Source organism: Lathyrus oleraceus, chromosome 1 (assembly GCF_024323335.1).
Source record: "Lathyrus oleraceus cultivar Zhongwan6 chromosome 1, CAAS_Psat_ZW6_1.0, whole genome shotgun sequence".
NCBI lineage: Eukaryota > Viridiplantae > Streptophyta > Magnoliopsida > Fabales > Fabaceae > Lathyrus > Lathyrus oleraceus.
In genome coordinates, this window is record NC_066579.1 from 234,138,534 (window position 1) to 234,161,218 (window position 22,685).

Genomic DNA, 22,685 nt, shown 5'->3' on the forward strand with positions numbered 1-22,685 from the left:
TATTTTCTCCCCTTTGCAGAGTTAACCCTTATGTTCATCCTAGTTGATGACGGTTACTTTTCCGCGGTTTTCTACCCAGTAACCGGTAGATGTAATCCCCTCTTTGACGGTTATCATTATCCATTATCCGGTCTTGATATTCCCTCCTTCTTGTGGATAATTGCTCCGAGTAAGCAATTTTATCCCCAGCGGGTCCTCCTTCATTTACCGTTTGCCGGTAATGTTTGTTGTTCCCTTTGATTGGTCATCTTTACATACCTAGTTCGGTATCTCGATGCCTTTCTTTTCGGTCGATTATCCTTTAACAACCTATAACCCGGTTACGGATAATCTTCCATGCGAGTATATTATCTACGTTATGATGGCAATAGATAATATATCTCATGCACTCATCAGTCGAAGCCTGTTGTGTTTCCCCAATTGAGTAAGATTCGTGTTCCTTTGCGGAATCGAATATTCATTCTACCCCATTTTTGTTTGGATAGTTGCCTTGTTTGTGCAATTTATCCCCAGTGAGTCATCTCTCGTCTACCCTGTTGTTGCTGGTAACGAGTGTTTCTCCCTTGATTGGCCATCATTATGTACCTAGTTCGGTATCTCGATGCCTTTCTTTTCGGTCGATTATCCTTTGACAACCTACAACCCGGTTACGGATAATCTTCCATGCGAGTATATTATCTACGTTATGACGGCAATAGATAATATATCTCATGCACTCTTCAGTTGAAGTCTTTTGTTCTTCCTCAGTCGAGTAAGATTTGTATTCCTTATGGAATCGAATGTCCATCCTTTAACAAGTTTGTTTTTGCTCTCTTCCAGGATGATGAGTGTTTTGGAATACAAACCAATTCACGATTTCGGTCGATATATCCTTTAACAACCTACAACCCGGTTACGGATAATCTTCCATGCGAGTATATTATCTACGTTATGACGGCAATAGATAATATATCTCATGCACTCTTCAGTCGAAGTTTTGTCTTTCTTTAGTTGAGTAAGATTCGTTTTCCCTTTGCGGAGTCGAATGTCCATCCTTTAACAAGTTTGCTTTTGCTCTCTTCCAGGATGATGAGTGTTTTGGAACACACACCAATTCACGCCTCGGTCGGTCACCTATTATATACCTACTACCCGTTATCCCTGGTGTTCCTTCCTTTCTGCTCCCTATTATGACCTCGGTCCCCTGTGGAGTCAAATTTCTCTGAGTTGAAACATACCTTTGTCAGGTCTTCCTCAGATGATTTGGTCGATTGATATCTCTCACCCGTACACCGGTCTTAGATATGCATTCTTCCCGAGCTTGTTACCCACTAACCGGTAACATCTCATCCTTTTGCTTCCCCTGGAAAGTCTTTTTAGATTTCCCCAGCGGATTTGTTATTGTGATTCACCTTTTGCTGTGTTAGCAAACTCCCCAATACATGCATTTTCCCGGCAGAGTTGTCTTGTCAGCTCTTTCCCCGACCCGAGTCCGGATTTTTATCCGATGTATCATTTGTGGATAGTTTTGTTGTGTTGGCGTTTTCCCTAATACATGCATCTTTGAGTCAGCTTGAGTCTTTCCATCGGATGTGTTTCCCTTTGGAAAAGTTTTTTCTTTCCCCAGTAAAGTCCCCAGCTTGAAGTCGTGTCCTGCTCATGCATTTTTCTTTTTCTTATCCCCGTAAGAGTCCCGTTAGAGTCTCTGTTCCATCAGTGAGTGAATTACTCCTATGGATTTTCATTTCTCCTGATTTCTTTTCTTCTTTGTGGACACATATCCCCACAGAGATAGTTTGTTTTGCATACATACATTTGCATCATGAGGTCTCTCAGGGACCAAAATTTGACTCTTTGTTGTTATTTAAGCTCATTCTACCTCGTCGAGACGAAGATTTTAAGCTTCACTTCTCAGACTAGAATGATCTTAAATAGGGGCATCTATAAGACCTCAATTTTGTCCCTAAGATCCCTCATGGCATCATAGCATAGCATTGCATAGCCTCAAGGATCATTTAAGCATCTTGGCTTCATTTCCCTTTGGTTGGGACCTCCTGTGAGTGGTTTGAGATCACCAGGCATGTTTGCATTATATATCATTGCTTTTCTTGTTTTAATCACTAACCAAAAGCATAAAAATATGTCATTAACATTTTGTTTTGCAGTCTAAGTAAGCACAGGTCGAGCAATTCAAGAGCATCCTTTGTACAAGAGCTGATGGTATTTTCCTTGAGAGGAGGACCACATGATCATTATATTGAGCTTATATGAGCTAGGGTTCATTTTGAAGCCATTTCCCCAAGTGGTAATGGCTCAAATTAATAAGGCATGTCAAGGTCATCTGCGGACCAATATAATCAACTGTGCAGTCAACTGAGGGCTTTGAGGTGTGGGAAATGATTTGAGACATCTCATTCATGTTTAAACAAGGCCTATTTATCATGTCAAACATCTATCTTGAAGATTTTGAAGTCATTGCAAAAGTTTCCCGAAATGGAAAGTGACCTGTAATTTCAAGTTTCCAAAAATGGCAAGTTTTTGGTCCACATTCAACTTGACTTTCCAACATCAAAGAAGCTTCAAATGAATTTTTGGTGAACATGAAAGTTGAAGATCTTTCTCTCCTCTTTTCAAAAAGTCCTATATCATGTCCATCTGATAATTGGTTGAGAAGTTATGGCCAAATGATCACAAAGTATGCATGGAAGTTCAAAATGCCATAACTTTTGATTCAAAACTCCAAATTGGGCCACTCTTTTTGCAAAATGCTCCTTGTGACCAAGAGATTTCAAATTAACCATTGCCTTGCATGAAAGAAGCTTATGTGATCATTTGTCCATACATGTGCATTTTGGAGGGAAAATTGATAATTCAAAATTAGATGATCATACAAGCCATTTAACCATTCCATGATGTTTATTGAATGATTTTAAGTGGAATTGAACCTTGCATGGGCACTGTTCACGTGTGGGAAGGCCATGCTAAGCACACTTACAATTTTGCAATTCACCTTATTTCTCACTAATCATGTATTAACCAATGCTTAATTATAATTTTAGTGTGATTAACAGGTGATATAAAAGCTAAATCATAACTGTTTTTCAGGGGAGAACAATTTCAGATCTCAAAATTCACATTCCCTCCATTTTTTCTCTCTCTTCGAATCTCTCAATTCTCCACACAAACACCAAGTTTCTTTGTAGATTCATGATCCTGGTATAGTTTGGAGCAAGAATCAACGATTACTTTTGTCAATTCAGTCCAGATTCGTGCATGCCAAGAGCTTGAACATAGTAATGGAACTTGAAAATTGAGCTGGATCTAGGTGTTTCCAACTGGTAATTCTTGCATCAAGCTTCAAGTCAAGGTTAGAGGAGAAGATCTGGAAAGTTTGAGAGCCGTAGCGCACGAATCCAATCACTGCAAGTTCAAGTAAGTGAAAATTCGAACCTCTCGTTTTGCCAATTCATTGCCATGATCATGTGGAGCTTGTTACACTGAGAATGCTGATATAATTATTTTTGAATTTGGTTGAGAAACGAGTATGATATATGAACTTTAAATTTTGATGTTCAAAATGTTTTCGCTCGATCCGTTCAATCCATGAGGTTTTAGGCTAAATGAACGTGATATTCTTGGTCGTCATTGAAAGAGCTTTTCAACAATGTATGATACGTCCATTTCTGGAAAAAAAATTGAGTCTCCTCCGCCTGGCTGGCCGGAGAAGACGGTTGTAACAACCGTGCGCCGTCGTCTGGTCTTTTGCCTAGGGTTTGTACTTGATGCACAGTGTTTTGATGAAAGCGTTCAAGTCCAGGCGCGCGAGTTCGAATATCAGCTTATGCATTTTTGAATTTTGCTTGTTTTTATCATTTCTTAACCATAGGCGCCTGATTTCGATCCTAGCATGTTGTGCTTTTGTGAATTTAATTTGTTTTCTTCTGGATCCTTTAGCGTGAGAGTTCGATCGTGGCATTTTGCATGTTTCTGATTTATTTTATGAGCGCCTTTATCAACCTTGCTAACATGTGTTCGAATCCTGCTGAATGCATATGCTGATTTTCATTTTTGAATTTCTTGTTTCCCTCTCATTTCATATTTAATCCATTTTATTCCTTCATTTTAAAAATATCATTAAAAATTGAAAAATGCTTCAAATTAATCCCAATTTTTTTTCCACATGTTTGTCTTGATCTCTAGTTTTTTATAGGATTTATTTCATGAATTGTTTGTTTTTGGATTTTTACTTTGTGATTTTTGATTGAACATGATGTCAAATTGATATGTCATGATAAATGCTTTGTGAAATGCTTTGTGTTGATCCAATTGATCTGAAATTTGACATGCTTGATCCTCACATGTGATATGATTTTTGAGCTTTGGTTTGAGATTTTTATCATATGTTGTCACTGTTTTGGACACATGAAGATATGTTGTGACAATTTGTGTCACATTTTTGGTATTCAATTTGTGCATTTTTGTTTACCTATCATTTGAGCTCTTATGGATTTAATGTTTTGTATGATGTTCATTCATAACATGATAAACTTGCATAAAACATTTCATGATCATTGGATGCTTTTCTGTTTTGATTTGGATTTTCTAACTTGGATGTCCATCTTTGTGCACCTTTGCTTGCCTTTGCTTTATATTGATCATTTGATGCCTTTACCTTATGAATTAATCTTGGTACTTTTGAGGACATCTTATGAAATGTTTGAAATTGCTTTGTGCAAAAGATTGACTTCTGTTTTGATCATTTGGTTTGGTTTTGAACCTAGTCTTTGTACTAGTGTTTTGTACATAAACTAATTGTGCTTTGTGTTTCAGGTTTGGACATTTAGCATTGATGATTGGTTTGGTCTCACTTTGTGAGATACAAATGCTTTTGAATACTAATTCTTGCTGTTTTGTAGGATTCTAACTGATAGGATTGAGCTCATTGCTTCATTTGATTGCTTGATCCTAGCTCATTGACTTGTGTAACAATTGGACTGTTTGCCTGTTTGTTTTTTGTCTGAGATATTAACTGTTTAACTTTTGTACAGGTACATTAGTTGCTAGCTTTGCTCTTGCTTGAGCTTTGGATTGTGGTTGATACGCCACTTAGGTAGCTACTCTCTTACTCCATGTAGTCTGGAAGTCCTGTCACCTTTTTGGCAGGCATTTGGCTGAAGTCCTCCTTATGAGGCTCTGTTTGTGATTGTTTACATTTGTGCCAAAGACCTCTAAATGAGGCATGTTACTTGATAAGTCCTCCTAAGTGAAGAGGCAATTGACAGATAGAAGGGATTAGCAATCAATCCCCTGTTATTCAGTGAGTCGTTCATTATGCCCGCACTACGTGCTGATGCTCTTGAACAAACACCTAAGATCTCAGTATAGTGTCTGTCAAGTGGAATAGGATCCCACATTCTAGACCCCCACACTTTCTTTGTCATAAGCTCACCCAGGCCAGGGTTAAGAGCATGAGGTCTCATCCTCATTTCCATTTTCATCAGCTTCACCCTAACTCTCAATGTTAGTGGTTAAGAGCTCACAAATTACCTGATACAGTTTGGCTTGTTTGTCGAGGTTGATATGACCCCTCTTGACTAAAGCCCACCTACTTGATTGAGCCTCTTGTTTGTGTATAGTGTGTGATGCATTGTTTGCTTGATTGCTTTGCATGTGTTTGCTTTTGCTCATTTGTTTGTTTTGAGGAGTTAGATATAAGTCCATCTATTGGCATTCTGTTTCCTGTTTGTTTTGAGGAGTTAGATATAAGTCCATCTATTGGCATTCTGTTTCCTGTTTTGTTTTGAGGAGTTAGATATAAGTCCATCTATTGGCATTTTGTTTCCTGTTTGTTCTTGTGGAGTCGGATCTAAGTCCATCTATTGGCATTTTGTTTCCAGTTTTGTTGTTAGGAGTTGGATGTAAGTCCATTGATTGGCATTCTGTTTCCTCTTTCTGTGGTTCTCTCATGAGACTTGCTTATTGCTTTTACCTTGTGTTGCCTAATTCCAAAGGAACTTACTTGGATCATCTCTATGATCTTGAGAAAGGAACTCCTATTATGGATTTATTCCTTTAACCCTCACCTCTTGCATGCTTAACCTTGATCCTTTTCCATCCTTAACCCAAAAAACCAAAAACTTTTGTGCAAACATTTTGACTTGTTTTCAACATTAGAAACCTAGGCCTTATGCCTTTGATTTTCTAACTTTCTTTTCATAATACTCATTTTGAATTGAATCTTTAAGTCAACTTTGACCATTTTGTATATACTTCTAATTGGTTAATGCAACCCACTCAAATGTTTCTTTGTGGCTCCATGCCCACTTCTTAATCAAATTTTTCATAACCTTTAGCTATTAGGTTTGAGTTATCTTTGTGGTAGATATAATACTCACCTTTGTCCTTAGTGATTGAATTGTAAGACTTCCATGCTTATTATAGGGTTAACCCCTCACTAATATGTCGAAGCCATTCTCACATGGTGGACTTGTGGTTGTTCAGGTCGAGTTTTCTCCCTTTAATAACAAAAGACCTTAAGGATTTTGGACCAATCAATCCACTCACTGTTTTGAAATTTTTTACCCGAACTACGGGGTTTTGATCCTTATCTTTCATGAGAGGGTACGTAGGCAATGGGTTCATCCATCCAAACACAAAATGTAAATAAACTTGTATATTCTTTTCTCATCTCTTCAATCATGTTTGCACAAAATAATTTCATAAACAATAACCTTTGCAACAAGCGTGAAAAGGGCTCCCTAGGAGTATCTAGGATATTGTGGGTGCCTAACACCTTCCCATGACATAACCAACCCCCTTACCCAGATCTCTGACCTTCTTTTACTAGTTTTGTTTGTAAAACTTTATAGGTTTTTGTTCGCTTTCTAACCATTCCTTTGGATAAATAAAAGTGCGGTGGCGACTCGACTTTGTATGATTTACCTTGGATTTAGTTAATATTTCCAATGGTGACGAATACACCGCTACAATATTGACAAGACTTGATCGGATCAACCAATAATCAAAGGGTTTGTTGTGAGTCACGAGCACAGAGTCAGGTTAAGAACCATCCCAAAGGAGTGCACTAAGGATAAAAACTTGTAGATCATGTTATAAAAAGTTCCCAGAGTCTTAATCCCATCTATTATTGGTTAGGATGACTGATACATTAACCCATAGTATTCTCAAGAGAAACTCGTCTGAGTGTAGTATCGCGTGATAACTATTATCAGGTTTACACCTGAACAGTCTCTACACTATGTCCTAAATAGGCCAAGTTGGGTTAAATGTTCTACGATCCTCAACTTCTCAGACCCCAAATTAGAGAGAGTAATGTCTAACCACAAATAACTTGTGTGACATTAGTAACTCCACTCCACTAAGTATATGGGTCTAAAGCCAACTTGTTAAGGACTACTTCACACAAGTTGAACATGACTATATCATCCTCCTATCTTAATTGCACTCAAGTTCAGGTTAGAACTTCTCTTACCACTCAGAGATCACCAAGCACAACAAGCATAGTATACCGTACAAACAAGTATACAAACATAAAATATACAAATATATACATATAAAAAAGTAGGCTAAACCCACTGGGGACTACTCCCCAGCAGAGTCGCCAATTAATTTCTGTATCGGTAAACATCAATAAAACCAGAGTCGGCACCACGCTTTTATTGTTTCCAAAAGAAACGGGAAGAGTACGAAAAAAACCCAAAGATAAGAAGTTTTCAAATCAAAACTAATAAAATTCCAGAGATTACAGGTAAGGGGGTTGGTTACACAGAGGGAAGGTGTTAACACCCAAAGTGTCATAGGTACTCTTTGGGAGCCTTTTTTTCTGAGTGTATGTGTTTCGGAATGAAATATGTTTGAGGAAAAATAGAGTGTGGGGATGAGAAAATAATTTATTGGTTATATTTTTGTGTTTGATAAGACCTTCGGACTTGTGTCCATGTACCAACATAAAAATGAGGGATCAAAACCTCGTAGTTCGTGGTATCAATTTCAAAATGAGTAGATTACTTTTAATCAAAATTTAAGTTAAAAGAGGCACAAAGGGCCCAAAAGTTTAAATGGGTGTTAATTCTTTTTGTCTTTTGAAAATTTAAGTCAATATGATTTGATTTATTTACAAGTTTGATTTAAGAAAAAAGGTTTGAAAATTCATTGGCATAAGGCCAAAGTTTCTAATCATTTAAACAAAGTCTAAGTTTGAAATCACAAGCAAAGAAGATCTTTAAAAAGGGGGAGAGATCTTGAAATTTAAGAAGTGGGAGGCGATGAAGAGACTAATCCTAAGCATAAAATTAAAAGTTAAGAGTTCAAAAGATCTGACCAATGGGATACAATCCAACAGACAAGAATGTCATATAGAAAACCCACATTCCCTTTGGACTTTGAATCAAGCAATAATCAACAAATAATTAGCAATATCAGACATCATGAAGATCAAGGTATCAAATAAAGATGTCCACATCCAAGCAAGCAAATCCCATAGCTAGCATTCTTCTTTGTATTCTCATATATCAGATGAAATACTCCTTGATCAACTCAGAATAATGCATCAAACATAAGATCAAAATAACAGTTGCATCAAGGCCAAGTAGCAGATAAGTTCAAATAGATCCCAATACTTGCATCAGATGAAGGCTCAAATCACAATAACTTGGTCTCAAAATGTTGGCATTGGCCAAGTCCTTTTGCATATGGAATGTTGCATAATCCTAAGTCCAAAAGTTCAGATCAAGCTCAACTGTCCACCAAACATTTTTTAGTGTTTTTGTTGTTTATTAGGTATTTTAAGGTCCTAAGACCACAAACACACACAAAACAAACAAACATATATATACAATCACAATATATGGCTCAAATGAGCAAAGTGAAAATGACATAAACATAAACAAGTTAAATGATATGTAAATGGAAATGAATGGTAAATGGTTAGAAATTAAAATGCATAAAGTAAATTGCTTGAAAGTAAAACAATATTAATAAGAGTTAGTCAAATGTTAGTCAAGGTTAATTGAATGTTAGTAGTGTTTTGCTTTTCAAATGATTATGTCATTCTTTGGAGAACACTCAACCATCTATTCACAAGTATATATCCTTGAATCAAGACATCTTCCATAGGAAGGAAAAAAGGCCAAGTTTCCACATAATACCATGAAAGATGGGAGACTTACAATCTCACTTAGTAGAATGCTATGCCTTTAGGATCAAATTTAGCTTTATGTTAAGCAATCGTAATTGGACTTATGTAGAAGTCACAACTATCTGAAGTCGGGCAATAAAAATTTAGGTGTTAATGCATATTAAAGATTTGGTATAATGAACGAAACTCCTAAAACATACCACACACTAAAAGAAAATATCACAAGGGATGAACCCATCTCATCCATACTTGTATTGGTTCATCTGACACAAGGTCATTGATGAACCAATTAGCCTCAAAATATTGATACTTCATTGGTCAATGAAAAGGATGGGAAAGAATGGGGATGAAGATGAAGAGGCAGGGGAGACGTGAGAAACACAAATTGGTCATGGGAAGAGTTTTATCAAATGAAAATTATTCATTCATTTTGGGAGATGAAATGTACATTTCATCAATCCCCTAAATCCAATGATTTTAATCAAATAAAAGTCAAATCAACCTTGACCAAGGCCCAAGAAAATAGTCAAACATATGAGACCATAAAAATGGCTCAACATAATTTTTACACAATTAATCAATTCAAAATCAAATTAAAAATGCAGAAAAATACAAATTAGTTTGGTCAAAACCTAAAACCTCTTCAAAACACCAAATAAATGGCCAAGAGATTTATTCTAGGTCAAACAAGGTCAAAGGACCTTAGACAAAAAATTTCATGATTTTTGAAAAGTCAGAAGTTATTTTAAATAGTTAAAAAAATGCACAAAAATATTTAATTCATGAAAAATATTAAAATTAATCCAAAAAATAATTTTAATTCCGAAAATAAAAGAAAAAAATATTTAAAGATTTTTGGTTAAAGTCCCATATTTTTTGGATTAATAATGAAATTAATATGAATTAAACAAAATAAAGGGATTAAATGAAAAATCAGAAAATAAAAAGAAATTCAAAAAAACAAGGGCCATCAGATCTCCCTCATTAATTGAGGTGGCAGATCTGATGGCCAAGCATGCGCTTCCATCAAACACGTTAGTCAAATGTGTGGTAACATGAGTCAACCAAAACAAAGGTCAGGATTAAAACATTGGACCAAGATCAGATGGTTCAGGTCATGCCAACACACCACCAGAGCCTTAGCTCCGGTCATCTTCTCCGGTGAGGACCACCAGACTGGTCCAACCAAAACTTCAAGAAAAATGAAAAGTGAGTACACTAATTTAAAGAGAAAATGCTCAAGAGCATGAATCTGACCTCCATTTCTTCCAATTCCAAGTATATTGAAAGATACGTGGATTTAAAATTTGAGGTTCATGATCTGAGTTGCTTCGATTTGACCTCAGAGCAACTCAATCGTGTTGTCTGCATTGGTAGGACTTCAGCAAACCCAAAATCACAAAGAATAGTGAAGAATTGAGAGAGAATCGAAGATATGAAATTTCTGAATTTTCACCTTCGAGTTGCTTCAAATTTGCTTGATCTTGATTTGAATTTTCTTGATTCCTCTTCCTCTTGCTTGCAGTGATCAATTGAGATGGAAAGGGAAATGAATTATTGGAGTTTGAATTTCAAAACAGAAGGTGAAATTCAAACTCGATTTCAAAGAAATCTTCAAGCAATTTTATGGAGTGAGGGGTTTGAGTTGTCTTGACAAAGCTTAGGCAAGGTATTGATGAAGTTCTGAGCTCACTGCACTCGTATTTATAGCCAATTCAAATGCTTTCTACACATTTTCATTTGAAATCCAAAAATAGAAATTGCGTCATAAGCTTGCATGGCGGTGTACAAAGCCCAAATAATGAAAGGAAAAGGTCTAAAGTCATGCACATGTGGTGCTGGAAGCAATGCATTAAGCCATGCAATGTTGAAATGAAATTGAACATGATAAACTTCCAAATGGTACCATGCATTACACTCATACGCAAGTCCTTCAATATTGATCCAAATGAGATGATGTTGGATTTTTTGGAAATTTGAGATTAAGGGGAACAACTTTCATGTTGAACACTTTTCTATTTGAAGCTTGGATCATTATGAATTTTGAGGTGGAAGTTTGGAAAATCAAACATAAATGAAACTTTTCTAAGTACATGTCAAATTTTTACTTCATCAAAATTGTAGCTCTTTCAAACATCTTCATTTCGGTCACAAATTTGACCTCATTTGAATTTGGCACGAAGGAGTTATGCATTTTAGAAGTTGAGGAAAATCACTTGTTCAATGGTAATGGTCCAAAATAACCTATAATGTTTCCTCTTGGCACATGCATTTGAAAGTTGAATTTGAATTTCTTCAAAACATAAAAGTTGAAGAATACATCTTGAATTTGATCAGGAAATTTGAATGAATTTCATCTCATAAAAAATGAGCCAGTTATGATCTTGGGAAGTTGACCTCCTAACTAGGGTACAGACAAAATAACCTATAATCTTTCACTAGAAAAACGACTTTCCAAGCAAAACTAGATCTAGACTTCAACATGAAATTTGTTTGTAATGTCATTATGAGTAACCTTTCTCTTATAATCATTTTCATATGACAAATATTGTAGGAGATAGGGACTAGGGAACCTTAGTTTTGACTAGTTGACTTTCTCTGGTCAACCAACATGAACCATCTTGCTAGCTTGACATTCTATTGATTTTTGGGACTCTTGGAGGATCATATATGTGTAAGATGATGTAATATGAAGTATCCCTTAAAATATTTGATCAAATGATAAAGAAACTTGTTGAGGAAGTCATACAAGATACCCAGATGAATTAGGGCTTCAAAGGAAAACAACCTTCAAACTCTTGATGATTTCTTGATCAAAATGATATGTGTAGATCATGGGGACCCATATATGCTGTCTAAAGTCAGTGTGAACCATCTCTTGATTAATCTCCTTGCATTGAGGGTCTTAAATCCTAGGTATGAGCTTGATGAGGCATTGGTGGATGCACACACTACCTACACAAGTAACAAACTATATATTGACATATTTTTGGTATTTTGGTTAGTAAATAATGAAAAAAAAGTATGATACAATCAAATGTGTTTGGTGATCTCTCCCAATGTAAATCCAATGAATGAGGGGGTAAGGAGGATGCCAAGGTGTGATCCCAAAGTCAATGCATATGATGAGATAGCATGAGGGATCTTAAGGTCAATATTGGGGTCTTACCGACGCCCTTTTGAACTTCAATCTCCTTATCTTCCCATTCAAACTTGGAAAGCCTAAACACAAAATGCGCATCGTATCTTCCACAACATTCGATCATGTTATCCTATTCCCATCTTAGTTCATACGTTCAAAGTGAAATCAAGACCACAATTCTTGCTTGCGTCTGTCCTCATCTTCATCGTTGGCGCTTCGATACAAATCTGAAGAACAAACGAAATTCGAGCGCAAGCATTCAGCGTGAATTCGTGTTCCTCGATTGATGAGAATTTGATAATCACTTCTTGAAATAAGTCGCATTGAGGACGCCATAACTCAGTTTCAACGTCCTTAGATCTTGTTAAACTTTGAGTCGACTCTAGAATTTGTTCGAAGCGCAAGAATCGGCTAGAAAAATCAGAGGGAATGTGCAACACTTAGCTCGAAACGCTTACCGAATTGATGTCGACTCCGTAGGTACGAATTTCTTTATCCTTCCTTATCCTTCAATCTCCCTCTTCTTCCTCAATCTACTTTTCTTCTTCTACAATAATTTGCATATGTACTTCCTTGATGCTAGTAATCAATGGCAAATTGATTTTTGTGTTTGCTTTGCAGAGATGGTGAAATGGAGGATGCAAGGAGTAGTTACAGAATGAAGAGGAGAGTGAAGATTGTATGAAGAGTCTAGCAGAAATGATTGAAGAAAAATGAAGATTGGAAAACGCAGATTGAAGATTGAAGCTTAAATGGTGAGTGCAGAAACCTTTTATATAGTTTTGGATTGAATTCAGTTATGAAATGTAAATGAAATTACATTGAAATTCACCAATCAATTTGAATTGTGGAAAGTCTGTTAGAATTAATTCCATTTTGTTAGTTGTTAGGTTGGTTTGTTAGTTATTCTAACTGCTATGATTGGCTAATGCAGGTGATGGTTGGATTGGAGTTATATGGAATGGCTATTTGTGGATCGAAGATGACCTGTTAGTGCAAGTTCTACTACAAGTCATATGTTCTGATCAAGTACTTGGCAAATGCAAGTTTTAATATCCTTATTCTTTACTATTAGTTGATTTCTATTATACTATTGTTAATGTTAGTTCTTGTTCTAATCAAATTGAAAAAGGGATCCCTGCTTGCGTAAACTCGACTAGTGTTATTTGGTTTGGGTTAATAGAAGTCAAATCAGTTAATTGGTTAGTTTCAAATGATTGTTTGCTATGTCAGTAATCAAATTCTGTTCAAGGAAAGGTTAATTGCTGCTATTGTTAAAATATAAAATCTCTGTTATTATGTTGAGTTATTTGCAATGTTAACATTGTCTTGGTGGAAAGTGAAAGCCATTCCTATGTTAAAACTTGCATGGTGGATATTACTTCAATGTTGTGCTATGGTGACTGAACAGAATATCGGGCGCGTTTCCTGGGAGTTTAACGAACTGCTTGGATGCTTGCTGGATGTCGAATTGAGGCTGAATAGTAGCTATGAGATGGTTTGATGCCGAACTGCCGTAAGCTGAAGTCATCTTTAAGGTATGTGGTTTTTTGGAAAATTAGTTGTTAGAAAAAATTATAAATTTAGTTACTAAAATGAAGTGCTAAAGTGAATTGCAAAAATGAAATGAGATATTTATTGGATGTCCTGCATTACTTGAATTAGGGACTGTTATTACGTTGTGTTAACTAGGAGAAAACAAATGGAAACTAGGACTGTTAACTGCATATATTTTATAGTTAGTTTGAAATGGCTAAATTAGAATTGAATTAATTGTTGTTATGTTAATTAGGGTTGCTGAATGAGTGAGGTTTACAATGATTCCATTACTATTTTATCCATTACGCTTGCTTATTGTTAATCTGCAGGGTAAAGACAAGTTGAAAAACTGCAGTGGCCATAAGTATCTGACCGGATGCCCGCTTGCAGCCCCAATTCAACTTGGTACACAAAACTGTCATGCTTCAAAAATGGCAGCACATCTATCATTGTCCAAACTTGTGGAAAAAGGGACTTAGATTATAGGGTTTTTCTGGAAAAGTGTTTTAAAATTGGAGTTGATTACATGTACTTGATTATTTCTTAATTACCAAGTTTAAAAAGAATGATTAAATTACATATGGAAGGTTGTATGGATATTTGGATGTAATGATTTAATGAAGTGTAATTGAATGGAGTATGGAATGTTTCTATTAAAATTTGTATTATGATTGGAATTAACAACATAAGGTTTTCAAACAACACAAGTAACAAAACCTAATGTTGGGGAATATCAGTCTCCTTTTGGAGATACCGAAATAATTGAGGAATTGTATATGAAGTTTGTCCCATGATTTGATACATAATTTTTCCACAGCTAGAAGACTTTTAAGTTCTGTACCGTCATAATAGTTTCCAAGATCAGGATCTAACATCTTATCTATGGAACTGAAAAATCGGGATTCTTGAATCCATTCAATTAAATCAGAACCTTCCTGAAGACTGACCGGTGACAAGTTTAAGGATGAGCACTCCAAATTGGATTATAATCTTACAATTTTCCTGCCCCGTGCAATCTTGTGTCATCACGATAGAACTTCCACCAGTAAGAAGACCAAAATCAGAAAGTTTAGGGGTGAAGTTATCATCTAATATAATATTGCTAGAGCTAATAGAGACATGACTTATTGGTGGTTCACTGAAAAGAAACAAGTATTCCTGCATTCATAATGAATATGAATTTAATCATGAATGAATGTGGATTAATGAAAAGTCACGAGATTTTGAATGTGATACATTTTGGCTAAGTGATTGTTGAATGTGATACATAATGAATAAGTCACCCGATTTATTGTCCCCAACCAATCCGAAACCAGATGGTTCATTTCTTTTTCTAATATATGAAGTATTCGATTTTACTAAGTCAATTATTAGAAAATACTCAATCAAACCATTTGTACGTACTTCAATAAAGGAAGCGGGGGCCTCCTCAATCGAAGAACTGTTTTTGCCGTCATCCCAATTGAAGACTAAACAAGTCTGAACTAATTGAATCCTTGTGTCGGAAATTCCCCGAATGGATTTTCCATTTCCATAAAGAATATAATTGACAACTTTTAGTTCCAGATTATCCTTTTCCTGGAATAGATCTTGGGGAAAAAGTTTTACAAAATTGTTACTGTCCGGTATTTCATATAAAATGACAGGTCGAACCAAAACAAAATACTTTTTTTTGGTAGTTGCGATCCATTGGACATAGATCCAATTTTTTTTTTTTTTTTATTTATTGCATTTTTTTTACCGTTCTGGGTGGTATCAAGATGACACTGTGTCGGGATATCTTATCCATCTCTCCGGGAAAATGGATATTTCCAGAAAATATTCTTAATTCGATTTTTTTTTCTTGTCTAATCGGACCAATCCGCCTACTCGACTTCTTATATTGAAAATGATTGGTGTTCCTATTCCAACAAGACTATTATTCTGTACCATTAGGGAAGAAGATTTGGGTAAAATATGCACTTCTTCGGGAATAAAAAAAATCGATCTACTTGAATTTGAGATTTTGGCTTTAATTCTTTGATTCCTCGATACTCAATGAAATCTTCTTTTTGAAAAATGAAATGAATTCCTATAGTTCTATATTTAGTAATTCCTGAACTAACTATGTCGACTAACTATGTCGTCTGTATTGAGGATCATCGAAATAAGCAAAAATACTATTTCTATGAAAAATACCATTGATAGGTATTTCAATGGAGACACCGGAAGGGGACATTCGTTCGTTCTTTCGTTCTTGAATCGATTGGAATGGAAATGGAATAAGAAATCGATTTCTTCGCCTTTTCTCCAAGAAATAAAAAGTATCGTGAAAAATAGCGGGATACGAATGATCCGTACATATGATTTGATTAAATATTGAATAATCGCTAATCCCCTTTTCTTTTGTACCAAAAGTATTGAAACGAAATAATTTATGTTTTACTTGATCATTCCTTTCTAAAAGATTCGAAATATTGGTTTTTCCATTCGAAAGTGAATCCATGGTAATTTGATCTTGATCCTTGCGAAGTAAAAACTGGATTGTATTAGACCGGCACGACTTTCCTGACAATATCCATAAATGACTTGTTTTTGGTAAGATATGTACATTATTATACATAAATTCTGATGCATGGTACACATCGGTACTCCAATGCATTTCCCCTTCTGAGTCAGAATAAATATGTTTTCGAACCCTCTCTTTCAAATTAAAAGTATATGTTCCCGCGCGGATCTCCGCAATCACTTGTTCTGATTTTACATATTGATCATTTTGAACTAATAGAAAACTTTTTGGTGGAATAATGATGTTATGTATAATATCGTCACTTTCAATAGTTACATACAAGTCTATATTACATATAAAAGCAGGATATCCATGACGTGTACGTGTAGGGTGAACTAAATCCTCATTCAATTTTATCTTTCCATTCGAGGGGGCTCGCACATATTCAGCAGTACCCCCTGTGAATACTCCATCAGTATGAAAAGTTCTTAATGTTAGTTGAGTTCCCGGTTCTCCAATAGATTGACCAACAATAATCCCTACAGCTTCTCCCAATTCTACCAGGTCCCCATGAATAGGACTCCGCCCATAACACAATCGGCAGATCCAAGACGTATTCCTACAGGTAAAGGGAGTTCTAATAAATATTGGTTGTGTTTGAAAAGTTATGAATCGATTGATAAGTCCAATTCCAATATCTTGATTTCTAACGACAATGCACCGTGAACCTATATATATATTCTCGGCTACTACACGACCAATTAATGTTTGTATCAAAATTATTTCTGGCATCATTCCATTTCGGGTGTTTACAGAAATCCCACGGATGGTACCGCAATCTGTTCGCCGTACAACAATGTGTTGAACCACTTCAACAAGTCGACGTGTAAGATATCCAGCATCTGATGTTCGTACAGCAGTATCTACAACCCCTTTACGGGCTCCGTAGCAAGAAATTATATATTCTGTTAAAGACAGTCCTTCGCGTAAATTGCTTTGAATGGGTAAATCAATCATTTGTCCTTGTGGATCTGACATTAATCCTCTCATTCCGACTAATTGGTGCACTTGAGATGCATTTCCTCTAGCTCCTGAAAAAGACATTATATGGACTGGATTAAAGGGGCCAGGCATCCGAAAATTGGGATTCATTTGTTGTCGCAAATATTCGCTTGTAGCATACCATATTTCAATGGATTGGCGTAATTTTTCTACCGCATGGACATTCCCATAATGATTATGTTTTTCCAAAATGGAACTTTGTTGTTCAGCATCTTGGACTAGCCATCCTTTAGAAAGTATTGTTAAAAGATCATCAATTCCTAATGAAATAGATGTTAGGTATTGCCCCTAACATCAGGTTTGAATGATAAAATTTTCTTGAGCATGAGGTCACCTTCCCTAAACACACGAGGCTTGACCTTCTTATCAAAAACTTTCTTCATTCTCTGCTGATACAACTAACCATGACACATGGCAGTCAATCTCTTTTCTTCAATCAAATTCAACTGATCATATATGGTCTGACACCATTCAACTTTTGTCAACTTGGCTTCCATTAGCACACATAGTGACGGGATCTCAATCTCTATTGGGAGCACAACTTCTATGCCATAAACAAGTAAGAGAGGGGTTTCCCTTGTTGAAGTGCGGATGGATGTACATTACACATGCAGAACAAATGAGAGCATTTCATACCAATCTTTATATCTTACAACCATCTTCTGAATATTTTCTTGATGTTCTTATTTGCAGCTTCAACATGAATCTTATTTTCTTGGTCACATTTGCATAGGATGCCGCTTCAACCCACTTTGTGAAGTAGTTAATAGCCACCAGAATGAAACGATGTCCGTTCGAAGCTTTGGGCTCAATCATATCAATTCCCCACATGGAGAAGGGCCATGGAGAGGAAATGACCTTCAATAGTGTCAGGGGAACATGAATCTTATTTGCATAAATTTGACACTTGTGGGATTTCTTCACAAACTTGCAACAGTCAGATTCCATTGTCAACCAATATTAACCTGCTCTCAACATCTTCTTCGCCATAACATGTCCATTGGAATGCGTACCAAAGGAACCTTCATGGACTTCAGTCATCAACAGGTTTGCTTCATGTCTATCCATGCATCTGAGCAGAACCATAGTGAAGTTTCTCTTATAAAGCACATCACCATTCAAGTAGAAGTTGCCATCTAATCTCCTCAAAGTCTTCTTATCTTTCAAAGACGCCCCAGGCGGGTAACTCTAACTTTGGAGGAAACTCTTGATATCAAAATACCACGACTTTTCATCTTTGACTTCTTCAACAGTAAACACATGAGCTGGCCTATCAAGACGCATCAAAGTCAAATTAGGAACTTCATTCCAAAATTTCACCACAATCATGGAAGCCAATGTTACAAGAGCATCTGCCATCCGGTTTTCATCTCGAGGGATATGATGAACCTCAACCTATGTAAAGAAAGTTGAGATCCTCCTCGCATAATCTGTATATAGTATCAAACCGGGTTGATTCATCTCCCATTCACCTTTGATTTGATTCACAACCAAAGCTGAATCTCCATAGACGTCTAGGTATTTTACTTTGAGATCAATGGTCTCTTCAACCCCATAATGCAAGCTTCATACTCAGCCATATTATTTGTACACTTGAAGGTCATTCTAGTTGTAAACGGAAATTGAGTGCCTTAAGGAGTAATAATCACTTCCCCAATGCCATTACGATACGAATTAATAGCTCCATCAAATACCATGCCCCAACGGGAACCAGGTTCTGGCGCTTCTTCAAGCAATGGTTCATCACAATCTTTCATCTTCAAGTTCAAAATCTCTTCGTCAGGAAAATCATACTGCACTGACTTATAATCTTCAATTGGTTGGTGAGTCAAATGGTCTGCCAATACACTACCTTTAATTGCTTTTTGAGATCGGTATTCAATATCATACTCAGATAACAACATCTGCCAACGGGAAATTCTCTTAGTTAAAGCAGGCTTCTCCAAAATGTATTTGATTGGATCCATTTTGGATATCGACCAAGTAGTATGATTTAACATATATTGGCACAGACGCTAAGCAGCCCAAGCCAAGGCACATCATGTCTTTTCAAGCATAGAATACTGAGTCTCACAGTCGGTGAACTTCTTACTGAGGTAGTAAATTGCATACTCTTTCTTTCCAAATTCATCTTGCTGACCAAGAACACAATCCATACTCTCATCAAGCACAGCCAAATACATGATCAACGGTCTTCTTTCAACAGGCAGAGACAGAATCAGAGGCTCAAGCAGATACTCTTTGATACTTTCAAAAGCTTTCTAGCAATCCTCGATCCAATCACATGATTGATCTTTGCGAAGAAGCTTGAATGTAGGTGCACATGTGGCAGTCATATGCGATATTAATATTGAGATATAGTTCAAGCGGCTGAGAAAACCTCTAACTTGCTTCATAATTTTGGGCGTAAGCATCTCTTGTATGGCTTTGACCTTGACAAGATTAACTTCAATACCCTTCTCACTGACAATAAAGCCCAACAACTTACCAGAACGAACCCCAAAAGTATACTTATTGGGATTCAAGCGGAGTTTATATTTCCTCAAATGGTGGAATATCTTCAACAAATGCTCAACATGCTCTTCTTCATCACATGATTTGGAAATCATATCATCAACATAGACTTCAATCTCTTTATGCATCATGTCATAAAAATAGTAGTCATAGTCTAAGACCCCAATTTTGACCCTAAGATCCCTCATGCAATTTCATCATATGCATTAGCATTGGGATCATACCTTGGCATCCTCCTTACCCCTCTTTCATTGGGTTTGTTTTGGGAGAGATCACCAAGCACTATGTGATTGTATCATACTTGTATATCATCATTTACTAACCAAAATACAAAAATATGTCTTTGCATTTGCCTAACTCCTTTGTAGGTAAGGCATGATCTCCAAGTTCATATATAGGGTTTGAGACCCTCATGACAAAGAGCACAACCATGAATTGATCCAATAATGGTTATGAGCATCATATATGAGTTCCATTGATTACTACATGTCATATTGATCAAGTTTTCTTCAAGAGTTTGAGGGTGATTTGCCTTGGAAACCCTAGTTTGACTGGGTATCTTGAGTAACTTCTCCAACATGCTATCTCACCAATTGATCAAATTTCTCAAGGGACACTTCAAAATTCATCATATTATGCATATATGATCTACCAAGAGCCAAGAAAGCCCAAATAATTGAAGGTAAACAAGTTGGTTGATGGTGGTTGGCCAGATGGATTCATCTGATCAAAATTGGGTCTCCCTAGACCCTATCTCCTACAATTTTCACCATATGAAAATGATTCCAAGAGATACATTTCTCTAAATTACATTCCAAACAACTTTCATGTTGATACCTAGACCTAGTTTTGATTGGAAAATCATTTTCTATGTTGAAACATCATAGGTCATTTTGTCTAAACCCTAATTTGAAAGTCAACTTCCCAAGGCCATAACTTGCTCAATTTTTATGAGATGAACATTTCCAAGTTGCACAATAAAATTCAAGATGTCTACTTAAACTTTGATGTTTGGAGTGAGAGCTAATTCAACTTTTATGAGCATGTGATATGAGGTTAGAATATAGGTCATTTTTGACCTATACCATTGAACTAGTGATTTTTCCAAACTTCAAAAATTCATAACTCTATCATTCTAAACCCAAATGACATGAAATTGGTGACCATTTTTAAGGTCTTTGAAAGAGATACAACTTTGATGAAGACACTTTTCTCATTTGAAGCTCACGTAAAAAGTTAAGTAAGGTGGAATATTGAGGTATATGGCTTGACATGTCTGCGCATGGCTTTAACAGGGCTGCATCATTGGAAAGAATCAATTGCACAAATTTTAGTTCATAATGCCTTGCCATTCAAGCTTCATTCAGACCTCAATTGGAATTATTTTGGACCTTTTTGCATTGCATCATGGGCCTGTACATGCCCATGCACTCGTGCCATCAACATTACTAATTTTGGACAGATTTTTAAAGTGTGCAAATATCATTCATTCATGCTATAAATACATGACCTCTGTGCTTATTTAAACAAGACTTTACGCGCCAGCTTTTCCCCCCATTGAAACCCTCTCATTCTAAAGGAAAACCTGAGAAATTTCAATTTGAAATTTGAGTTTGAATCTCAACTGTTGGAGATTCAAGAACTCCAGGATCCAAAGCCTTGCAACCTCTCTAACACTTCCTGCTAGTTTCTCAAGTGTGATTAGATCGTGTTTGGAGCAAGCCATATCAAGAACTGCACAATATTGAAGGTAATTTTCAAAAAACTTCATCTCTTCGATTCTCACTCAATTCTACTCAATTCTCTTGGATCTTTGGTTTTCTGAAGTCCTACCAATGTAGGCAAGAAGATTAAGTTTCTTAGAGGTCAAATCGAAGCAACTCAGTTGACACACCTCAAAATTCAACTCCTCATATCTTTTTATATATTTGGAGTTAGTTGAAATTGAGGTCAGATTCGTGCTCTACGCCATTTTTTTTCCAGATCATGTCCTCCTTTCTTATTTTGGTGATGGTTGATGGCGGACTAGTCCGGTGAGGTCCATCGGAGAAGAAGACCGGAGTTACAGCTCCGATCGTGTGTTGGCACGTCTCCGACCACATGATCCAGTTGAAATGTTTTAATCTCACGCATCCATTATGATTACCATCCCTACATCGCGTTGACTCGTGTGTTTGGTGGAACGAGCGTTTTAGGCCACTTGATATGCCACCTCAATTAATGAGGGAGATCAAGTGGCTCACATTTTTTCACATTTTCTGATTTTCGTTTTATTCCTTTTATTTTCATTAACTCATATTGATTTTAATATTGATCCAAAAAATGTGAGAGTTTCACCAAAAATTTTCAAATAATTTCCTCTTTCATATTTTGAGTTAAAGTTGATTTTTGGATCATTATTAATATTTTTCATGATTTAATTGATTTTTTGATTATTTTTAATTGTTTAAAAATACTTTGAAGTCTTTAAAAATTTTGAAATTTTTTCTCCAAGGTCCTTTGACCTTGTTTGACCTATGATAAATCTCATGGACATTTCTTTGGTGTTTTGATAAGGTTTTAGGAATTTGACAAACCATATTTAATTTAAATGTATTATTTTAGTCTTTTTTTTTAATTTGAATAAATGCCAATTAATTGTGTTGACCAATTGTGATGACTTGTTTGAGTTTGACTCTTGTTGTTGGGCCTTGGTCAAGGTTGATTTGACTTTGTCAAGTTAATATCATTGGATTTAGGGGATTGATGGAATGTACATTCCATCTCCCAAAATGAATGGATGATATTAATTTGGTAAACGTCCT

At 36.1% G+C, this 22,685-nt stretch overlaps 1 protein-coding gene and 1 pseudogene across 1 annotated transcript; both read right to left on the reverse strand.

The window, feature by feature from the left end:
- Positions 1-14,741: 14,741 nt before the first annotated feature.
- LOC127101301 (DNA-directed RNA polymerase subunit beta''-like) lies at positions 14,742-15,856 on the reverse strand (annotated as a pseudogene).
- On the reverse strand, positions 15,516-17,513 carry LOC127129014 (DNA-directed RNA polymerase subunit beta''). Its single transcript, XM_051058346.1, has one exon. The coding sequence runs from the start codon at positions 17,455-17,457 to the stop codon at positions 15,931-15,933; it is 1,527 nt and encodes a 508-aa protein (XP_050914303.1). The 5' UTR covers positions 17,458-17,513; the 3' UTR covers positions 15,516-15,930.
- Between the last annotated feature and the right edge of the window lie 5,172 nt (positions 17,514-22,685).

Bases quoted from the DNA above. Each gene is read 5' to 3' on its own strand.
- LOC127129014 (XM_051058346.1), bottom strand. From the start codon at position 17,457: ATGAATCCCAATTTTCGGATGCCTGGCCCCTTTAATCCAGTCCATATA.